This window comes from Numenius arquata, chromosome 8 (genome assembly GCF_964106895.1).
Source record: "Numenius arquata chromosome 8, bNumArq3.hap1.1, whole genome shotgun sequence".
NCBI classification, from domain to species: domain Eukaryota; kingdom Metazoa; phylum Chordata; class Aves; order Charadriiformes; family Scolopacidae; genus Numenius; species Numenius arquata.
In genome coordinates, this window is record NC_133583.1 from 51,014,064 (window position 1) to 51,024,213 (window position 10,150).

General features: G+C 51.3%; 1 protein-coding gene across 1 annotated transcript; it reads right to left on the reverse strand.

Moving 5' to 3' along the window:
* Positions 1-5,039: 5,039 nt before the first annotated feature.
* On the reverse strand, positions 5,040-9,236 carry TMEM53 (transmembrane protein 53). Its single transcript, XM_074152486.1, has 3 exons — positions 9,168-9,236; positions 8,474-8,586; positions 5,040-6,597 (listed from the first exon to the last, which is right to left on the reverse strand). The coding sequence occupies exons 1-3, from the start codon at positions 9,223-9,225 to the stop codon at positions 5,935-5,937; spliced, it is 834 nt and encodes a 277-aa protein (XP_074008587.1). The 5' UTR covers positions 9,226-9,236; the 3' UTR covers positions 5,040-5,934.
* Between the last annotated feature and the right edge of the window lie 914 nt (positions 9,237-10,150).

Consider the following 10,150-nt stretch of genomic DNA (forward strand, 5'->3'; position numbering starts at 1 on the left):
CGGAGGGCCGTGATGTATCGGATGTATTGAGAAAATGCTAATGTGTAATAGCGTGTGTCAGGGGCCTCGTTCATCACCCGGTGCCGCCTTCTGGGGGATCCATATCTAATTAACAGTAATGAATGAGGGAGCCCACCTAATGACAGCCCGCCAGTTTGTTATGGAAATGAGGCAATCCCATTAGGCAAAACACTTAATTAAACAAACTGCTCGGAGAGGAGGCTGGAGCAGGATGGGCACAGGCCCTTTGAGGGACCAGGGGGCCCTAGTACCCACCCCACCCCCCATATGCCAGGTGGGGGGCACAGGGTCTGCTGCAGCCCCATAGAGCCAAGTGCCCATGGACAACCCCAGCAGCCATGGGCTGGGAGAGCTGAGAGGGACCCAGGGGGGTGGTCCGGGCTGGGGAGGGGGCAGCGGGGTGGTTCACACCCCCCTCCTGTCTCTCCGGCATGTCGATGGGCGCAGAGGCCAAACACAGATTTCCAATCAAACGTGTGTACTTGGCTCCTGCTCTATTGACACTGAAGCAAGAAGGGCTCAAGGTTAATTCCTTATCAATACCCGATTGTCAGCTCATTCATCACCCGGGGAGGGCAGGGGCTGCCCAAGCTCTCCCTGTCCCAGCCCCCATGGGTTTGGGAGGGTGGCTGAAGGATGCTGTGCACCCCTCTGCCCACCCCACACCTGCCCGGGCAGCCCATCTCCAGCCAGTGGTGCAGGGGACAGACATGCAGCCCTTTGAGGATGCAGAGACGAGGGGACGGGGGCTCAAGTTCAAAGGGAAGGGGATGGGGGGGATGCCAGGCAGGCAGGGCGAGCAGCTGCCCCTGCCTCCCTTGCCCATTACCAGGGTTGGATACAGGAGCTGTGTGAGGGGGGTGTATTGGGGGGGTCCAGATAGTGGTTGTGACCCCTGGTTTTGCTATTCTGTTTCCTAACTGCCCCCCAAGCCCCCAGCCCTGTGTGCTGGGGGGGGGTGTGTGTCCTGCCAGCCTTTCCAGACAGCAGCTCTAAGCTCAGCTCCCTCTCCAGGGCTGGTGGGGGCTACGGGGAACCCAAAGGAGCTCCACAGCCCCGATTTGTGGGGTTTCCAGAGGTTGGACCGTGGTCTGTCTAACCACAATATTGCACAGATTTGCCTAAAAATTAGCTAGCCTTCTCTGGGTGATGGAGAGGGAAGTGGTGTGACCTGGCCTGCCAACGTGGGAAGGGCAGTAACGCTATTCCTGCCATTAGACAGGTATAGAAGACATATGCCATATAGACATAGGACACAGACAGGAGGTTTTAACATTCAGTTAGAGATGAAAAATAGTATCTAGCCCGACTTCCAGGGACAGGCAGCCCCAGGGTTAGATGCTGTTGCATATTATTAACTCATGATCTCTGCTTCTCCGAGTTTGTTCTTGCCGGTCTTTTCCCTTGCCTCGAGAGGGGACTTTTTGCGGGAGATGCTCTCAAGCATGCAGAAGCGCCAGGACGAGCTGCGCTGTTGGCCTCTTCTCCAGCGTCTGCTGTGCTTGTCTCCTAAACTAGACATCTCTCCACGCAGGAAAGAGGGGACCTGCTGCCACCTCGTGGAGCCTCCCGGGCCGGAGCATCCCACGCCGCTGCCATCAGGGAGGTTGTCACAGTCGCAACCTCCTCCATCACCTCCACGGGGGCGATGGAGACCATCCTCACACCACCCCACTTCTCTTTATAGGAAGCAGAACGTGGGGTTGGAGTGCTCGTTTCCATTTCCAGCCGCCCACCCTCCCTCTCCCACCAGCAGCAGAGCTTCACACGTGGGCCTGAGCCTTCCCAATGCCTCCAAAGATGGGGCCTCAGCCCATACACAATTTCCTGGCCAAACACGCAAAAAGGCAACATCAAGCTTTTAAAACACCTTTATCAGGTGTGGGCACGGGTCAGTCTTTGCCCAGGGGCTCTACTTGAATTACCAGCACTGCAAAATGCTCTCCCTGCTCCAAAACACAACCCCCGGCTGGGCTGGATCATCTCCCTGCTCCAAAACACAACCCCCGGCTGGGCTGGATCATCTCCCTGCTCCAAAACACAACCCCCAGCTGAGGTGGATCATCTCCCTGCTCCAAAACACAACCCCCAGCTGAGCTGGATCATGCCCCTGCTCTGCCCAGGTCTCTCCCAGCGCCGTGGAGCCACCCCCCCGGCTGCAGGGGCACCCTCCCACCACCTGTCAGCAGCAGATAAGCACCCTCCAGCCCAGGCACACCACCACCCCGGCCACCCACCAGCAGCTTTTTCTTCATTTTTAACACCTTCCCCTAACACCACCGCTGCCCGGGGAGAGAAGGCAGCACCGGGGAGTGAGCTGGCAGCCAGCTCCCTCACCGAGGAATCACTCACAAACAGCTTTTGTTTGGTGAGGAAAGGTTAATTTGTGCTTCTGCAAAATGACCTGAGCTGGGAAATGCGCAATGGTGGCAGCTGGCCCTCGGACACCCTCCTCCCCCCCCGCCGCTGGTGTTTGGCCCACGCTGCTCCGATGTCTGGGCAGGATGGATGGGCTGCGGCTAATCCATTGTTGGTGGTTGGACTCGATGATCTGAAAGATCCCTTCCAACCCAGACAATTCTACGACTCTGTGAAATCCAGCTCTGGGCTCCCCAGACAGAGATTCCCGGTGCCACGTCCCGCTCCCCACCCAGGAGGCAAGCCCAGGGACGCTGCATTTTTCCTCCCGAAGAGCGGATCCGCAGTACCCCCTCCTACAGCTCGTCTCAGAGACTTACTGGGATTTGCCACGATATCCCAGCCTTTGGCTTTCAGCGCTCGGGCTGAAGCTCTTTGGGAACACAGGCTGCACCAAACTGTGACAGTTTAGCAAGGATTAAAGGCTTGAGGATGGGTTGTTGTGGTTTTTTTTTTTTTAAATCCAGTAGTGCTTGGATCAGTTCTTGGCCGTGTGCCTCCGGGCTCCAAGTTATTAACCTTCTGTTTCAAATAACAAGCAAGAGAAATAAAGAGGGCAGAAAGGGGGCACGGGGAGGGGGGGAAGCATACATGCTGTATAGGAAAGAGGGCAATATCTCACACAATACATTTAACGCGCTGTTCATAATCATAATTATAGCTTCCTGGCATACGGAAAACAAAACCCACCCAGAAGATAGGTGCTGATGACTTCCTCTGTAAACCACTGCCTTGCTCGAGATGGCCCCTGCTCTTAGAGAGGTGTGTACAGGAATTAGCCCCAAATTTCAAGGCAGTTTTGCAGCTGTGGAAATGCCCGTGACCTGGTTCCCACTTGCTCAGCACGGGACACCTCCACCTGGGTGTAGCTCCAGCTCCTGCCAGCCACCCTCTGGGACAGCCCGAGTCCTTAAACAGGAGAAACTCAACACCCACAGCAACAAACAGGAACAGCAGATTCCCAGCCCAGCACATCTGTATTAATCCAAGCTGCAACAGGGTACGTTTGGACTGGACATTAGGAAGAAACTCTTCACAGTAAGAGTGATCAGACACTGGAACAGGCTGCCCAGGGAGGTGACTGAGTCACCATCCTTGGATGAGTTTAAGAGTCGCTTAGATGTGGTGTTGGGGGATATGGTGTAGGGAAGAACTTTTGTAGAGTAGGTAGTAGAGTAGGTAGTAGGTAGTGGGACTCGATGATCCCAAGGGTCTTTTCCAACCTAGATGATTCTATGATTCTAATTCAGAGGCGTATATGATGGAGTGTTTAACAGTTGTGTAAATACTGAACCCATAGAAACGAGCATGAGGGCAAATGCTAGTTAAATAACCTTTATCACCTCTGCTCCCAAAGAGTTTTCACAGTGCCACAGGCAGGCTGGATGCCCAGAAGACACAGCCCAGCTCTCCAGGAAGGGGCACACAGGTCACAGCTCGGGAGTTACGGCAGTGGCAGCGTAAACCTGGGGCCCACTTTAAAAAGCTGGGAGATCTCCGATGGGATAGGGGACCATGCCTGGATTTCACAGGTCCAAACCCTAGGAACAAGAATTTCTTCATGAAAAAGCAGCAGGCTGGTGGCTACCTCACTGCACAGCAGCCCTCACAACTCATCTTCTCGGTGGAAGCTGGAACTGGCATCACACCTACAAGACTAGACCCCAAGCAACAAGGGCTCCTGTGCCTGGAGCCAGTTTTCACTTAAAAAAAAAAAAAATGAAGACAAACGAGGCCATCGGCCCCCTTTTTGGCTAGTTCCCACCTATCCTATACATCCCAGTCCACCCTTTAAAACCACGCCCAACGTGGGGTTATTCTCTGTTTTAAATAGGCGTTGCCACACTGGCCAGCTAGAAAGAGTTGTTCCGGCCACTGACCACGGCTCACCCTGTGCTGCCATTTCTGAGGTGTTACGGTTCTCGTTTTATTATCTTCCAAATTATTTTAGGGCTTCCCAAGAGACCTCCCTCTCTGTGTGTCGATTCAGAACAGCAAGTGCTTCGCCATTGTGGAGGACAGCATCCCAAGGGTGGGCAAGACAAGCAGAGCAGCCCACGGGCAGCAAACATCTCTAAAAGTCCTTGTGCTTTTCATGTTCCTACCCCTCGAGGGCAGCCCCTTGTTCAAACAGGCCCATAGCCCTCCAGAGCCTGTTCCCAGCAACCTTTGACTTAAAGTCAGCTAATGTAAAGAATTAAAAGAATTTAAACAATTTCAACTAAAGAATTTAAATTAAAGAATTTAAAGTCGGCTAATCCTGTCCACCACGTTATTAATTAGTTTGCAATGCCATGACATGGGATAAATACATTATTGGCAGGCTCTCCTCTCTCTTTATCCCCGCTTCTCCCCCAAATAAACAACAAAACCCCAAACCAAGCATGGCTGAAGCACAGCGCAATCAGCTTCTTTTTCACTAGGTGGAAGGAATTAATTTCACATATTACCAGTACACGCTGCACAGACAGGAAAAACTTATCATCTGAAGAGAACATTATGGGGGAAAAAACATCGAATTTCATGGTCATTTGTGGGCTGGAAGTGATTTAAGAAATACCCAGTATAAATCATAGCTCCAAGAGACAGTTTCATTTTTTCTCTGCAGTTCCACTTTTCTATTTCTGAGGTCTTTTGGGTTACAGCTGTGCCAGTTTCCCTGCGTTTCCAGATGCACAATATAGGCTGCTCAAAGGCACACAATAATAAACGAGCAGTTCTCCAAGAAAGCAAAACTATTCAGGAGAACACACGAAAGACTGGAAGGAAGAGAAACAAAACACAAGACATTCAAAAAAGTTAACTTAAATCTTTTGGTTGGAGAACACTGAAGTTATCACAAACATTTGAGTTTCCGTCAAGGATCAGAGTTTTAACTGCTTTAACTCAGCTATTCAACGGAACCAATGACAGTCTGGTCACACCACACTGCACAAGCCTTTTCCAGGTCTTACACTTGGTTTCTGGGCCTGATCTCCAGCAAGGAGTATAACAAGAGCTGGGATGCACCCAGAGAAGAAAGGAGTCCTGCAGAGCTGCTTCTGTTTGCTCACTGCAAGATTAAAAAAAAAAAAAAGAAATGGCAGAGAGGAAAAAACCAATAAAGACATGGAAGAGCTGTATTGTAAAATCAGTACAAGGCAACAGAACATGCACATTGGACATCAAGCAACAAGGAGACAGATGGAAAGCAGAGAACAATAGGAGACAGGAAGAAACAAATAACACTCCATTTGAAATTCTGATCTGTGACACCTTGGTAAAGAACATCAACCATGCTAAGATTTCACCTTCAGTACTTTAAATCAATCCATGTCTACTTTCTGCTACAGTATGGCTGGCCCAAAGCCTGGAGGCTTTCAGACTTGTAGATGGTGAATAAAAAAAAAAAAAATAAAAAAAAAAGCTAAGAAGTCTCTACTTTCCTCCCTTCAAAGACACGTTTCCCACACAAGCTGAGCAAAGCAGAGGCAAACACCGGAGGCCATTACACCACTAGCGAGGCGAGTCCCCGACACAGTCAGACAGGAAAGTCGTACAGAGGTTGCTGTAATAGGTGGGATACACCCGCATGTGGCTGACATGAGCCGAATCCGAGAAGTCCACGGCTTTCACGGAGACACCGAGTTGCTGCCGGGCATCAGCCATGTGCTTAACGTCGCTGGCCTTGATGATGGCGTCAGCCTGGGAATAGAGGTAAAGCTCAGGCCACCGCGAGGGCGCTTTCAGCAGGGCATCATAATGGCTCTCGTGGATGAAGCGGGTCAATGGGTACAGCAGGATCCGCAGCACAAAAGCTGTAGTGGCAAAAGCAAAAAAAAAGAAATACTTCAGCAGCACATTTGTGGATACCAAGACAGTTGCCAAGGCACGAAGGCTTCCTCTCAAGTTTCTTCTGCCAGGGGCACTATCAAAAATGGTGCCCGCTACTTTGAGGTTCTTAAATGGCTTGTGAGCGTGGAGCGCGTCGATGACGTAACGGTACAGCATGATGCCACCATTGCTAAAAACATGAAAAAGGATCGGTCTGTTTTCAACGCTGTAGTCAAAGAGCAGGTCCAAGAGTTGCCTGGCTGGGGTCTGGAGAGATCTGATGCCAAAGCTCTCAGAGAAGAATATCATCCTCCACGGAGCCGTGTAGCGGATGACGGTGCACCCCTAAGAAGAACAGAAAGAGACCACACACACAGTTACACTGTGCTGTAAATGACACGGAGTAGGCAAGCTTCAGTACAAAGAACGTGAAAATTTGGGACAGGTTTCCAACAGAAACCACAGGGTCAGAAGAAAGTCTTAGTGTCAGTAGCAAGGCACCAATACAAATAGGACTATATTAATCATAACAGCACATGGTATTATGAAAAGGTTTCTGCAGCAGCAAAGGCCTGGGTTTGATGGTGTTTTAAGACCCTTTCAAATCTTGTTCAAACTGCCACAGCCCCTGGGGACACTGCCACCCAAGCTTTTATGAGTGTTAGTCTTCACCCAGGAAGAGAAAACCATCTCCCTGATTCACAAACCTGCACTATCAGCCATTTTGGTAAGAAGGACATGCTCTGTTACACATCTAATTCATGACGCTGAAACAAACGTAAGAAGGAGGAGGACCTTCTTCCTGTCCTTAGGTAGCACTTGTTTGCAGCTGTCTCTAAAACTCACCCACAACCAACACTGACACGATTTTCATAAGCCTTTCTAAAACACTCCAGCTGTGCAAATGAAGAGCACTGGTTCAGAGATTCAGAATGCCCAAGCAATTGCCTTTAGAGTTAAGGCCTTACATTTAGGTGTAGATTGGGAAAAAGAATCTTGGAGGAGTTTCTGAATAGAGAAAATGGAACTGCCTTTATAAATGTAGGTTTAGATCTTCTCTATCACCTAAACTCACTGACGTTACACACTGACAAACACAAGGCAAAGCCACCAAGACAGCCCTCCCGCCCAGAGCTCCCGAAACAGTGCAAGAGAAGAGCAGGGTATCAAGTTCTTAAATCAAAGTCTGCTATACCATCTTGCAAGGTAAACCTTTTCTCTCTTTTCCCATTCCTGTCACCTTTCTGATAGAAAAGTATTTTTTAGGAAGTTGGCATGCTGCCATGTAACATGCTCCTCATCTGATCAGCAGCATCTCTTAGTCACAACAGTCACTTAACAATTAATTCTTCACTAGAACAAGCCAATTCATTAGTCTTGCACTGGATTACATATTAACAATAGACTTGTTAATGTATAAACTTTGCCACCTATAACTGAAACAGATTTGGATAAATGCAAGATCCTTTTATACTGCCCAAAAAAAAAAAGGAAAAGAAAAAAGGTCTAATTTAGTTTCACCGGGTCCCCATACTACAAGTTGGGGTCATTCCAGTAAAATATAGCATTAGAAAGCAAAACATCATAACTTAGGGAACTAGCAATCGGACAGACCTCTCTAATTCAAAAACAAGGGGTTCCTAGTGAGCAGGTATGGCTATAATAGGATGATGACTATAATGACTATAATAGGATGCCTGTTCCACAGACAGGATAAAATGAATTTGGATTAAAACATTTAGATGAATCATCTTCACAGGAAGGAAAAGCCAAAGGAACAACAGATGCTGACATGCTCTGTCAGTCCTCAGCCTGACCTCACCAAGTCTGTGCTGTGCCCTGTTAGCAAGCAGTAAATGCATAATCTTTCCCTGCACGCTTACCTGTTTGGAAAGCTAACACAGTTCATGTCATTCCTGAATAATCTCACAACTTTAAAAGCCTTAAAATAATCCAGTGATTCACACAACAGCAGAAAGTTTCTCCAAGGAAGTATTTTTGCCTCAGCTGCACGTGCAAAGATGACATCAGCAACTGTTAGATAATGCTGCCTGGGCTCCAAGAGACAAGGAGCTTTCAATGACAAGAGAACTCGCCACTCACTCCCAGTGACTCTTCAGTCTGAAAGAGGCTTTAGAGCGATTTTACCAGCATGCAGAAAAGCAGCAGTTTCTCAGAGAACTGTATGACAGTGTCATGAAAATATAAATAAGCTACTCACCTTCTGACTGTAGATTGCACTGTATTTGGCCAGGTATTTGTCCTGGCAGCCTGCCCATCCTAGAAGGATCACCACAGGCTGACCGTCTGCACGCCCTCTCTCTGTACTGCTCTCTGAAACAAATCACGAGATTTAAAATAATTGCCCTCCAGTCTACCAGAATCAGAAGTTATGGCATCTTGCCTGGTTAATAAAGTTTAAAGGTAATGGTGAAGCAGGTATTAACGTAATTGCTCAGTCGCCCATGAATATTGCCTCATCCCATTTCAGTATGTGGGCGTGCCCAGTAGGACAGCACAGTTTCAATCCCTGCAGCTCCCCAAAGCTCTACACTGATGCAAACCCAGCAGACCGCTATGAGGGGGCAGAGACCCCCTCCTCATGCCTCCCCAGGAGCCAAGGAGGCCTCGGAGACTGCTGCCCACCTCCAGGGGGGAAAGGGAAGCATCCTGCCCTGCCCTCCAGAAACTACCAGACACTTGGTACTTTGCAAGTGTCTCCACGGCTCCCTCTCCCCATGCCCTGAGGGGTCCCCCAGGCCCGGTTGCCTCCAACCACCCTCAGGGGTCTCCCAGGCCCAGTTGCCCCCTGCCACCCTCAGGGGTCCCCCAGTCCCTCCTGTCATTGGGGTCCCTCGGGCTCTCCCGCCCTGCCCTTCACCCTCGGGGCCCTCCAGGCCCGATCGCCCCCGCACCGAGAGCCTCCCCCGGCGCCAGCTCCACCACCGCCGCCTCCAGCCCGCGGGCCCCCATCGCCGCACTCCCGCCTCACACCCCACCGGCGCTTCCGCTCTCCCCACCGGAAGCTCCGCCCCCCGGCCCTCCCACAGCCAATGGGAAAGGAAAGCGCCCACCTCACCTCACTCTCCCTCCCTTTCCCACCTCCCACTTCCTTAGCAACGCGCCCTTAGCACCCGGCCCCCACTAGGCGCCCCGCCCACTCGGGGCGGAGACTGGCCCACCCATTGGGCCGCGGGGGCAGAGGCGGGTCGCGATTGGTTCGGCTGCGGTGTCAGTTATTCTGCGGAGTATCCGCCCCCTCGGGGAAGGTGAGAGGGAGTGAGGGGCTGAGGGGGGCGCTGGGGTCGGGGCGGTTGTAGGGCCTGGTCGAAATGAGGGGAATTGTAGGGCCTGGAGTGTGGGTCGCGATCAGGGGTCTGGGGGATGAGGTGGGCGTGGGGGCGGAAGGGGGTTGTTGGTCCTGAGGTGGGTGTTTGGGTCAGGTCGGGGGGACGCGGAGGCTGAGGTGGGCACTGGGGTCAGGGAGCATGTGAGGGGCTATAAGTCCTGGGGTGGGGGGAAGGACAGGGCCTGTGGTTGGGCTGGATCAGGTCTGGTGGGATGGTTGGGCCTGGGAGAGGAGTGTTGAGGCTGCAGGAGATTAGGGGGAATAGGGGCTGGCGTGGGTGTAGGGGTCAGTGCAGGGCCCAGCTGGGGGTGGGAGGAGTGCAGGGGCTAGAGCTGGGGTTGGGGTTAACAGTGGGGCTGGGAGGCAGGACGTGTAGTTGAGAGAGGGGCCAGTGGGACTGTGGGTTGATAGGGACTGGGGTACACTGGGGAAGGTGCATTCTGTGTGAGGTAGGTTGTGGGGCCTTGAGGTATGCCAGGAGAGGGTGAAACCTGCTGGGGAAACAGAAGCTCTAAGTTTTGCTTGATGCTGGGCACAACCTTGATATTG

What these genes read in the sequence shown, in the direction of transcription:
- TMEM53 (XM_074152486.1), bottom strand. Translation starts at nt 9,225, where the DNA reads ATGGGGGCCCGCGGGCTGGAGGCGGCGGTGGTGGAGCTGGCGCCGGGG. An exon ending in GGCGCCGGGGGAGGCTCTCG is followed by an intron (nt 8,587 to 9,167) that starts GTGCGGGGGCGA and finishes GATTTGTTTCAG; the next exon opens with AGAGCAGTACAGAGAGAGGG. An exon ending in GTGCAATCTACAGTCAGAAG is followed by an intron (nt 6,598 to 8,473) that starts GTGAGTAGCTTA and finishes TGTTCTTCTTAG; the next exon opens with GGGTGCACCGTCATCCGCTA.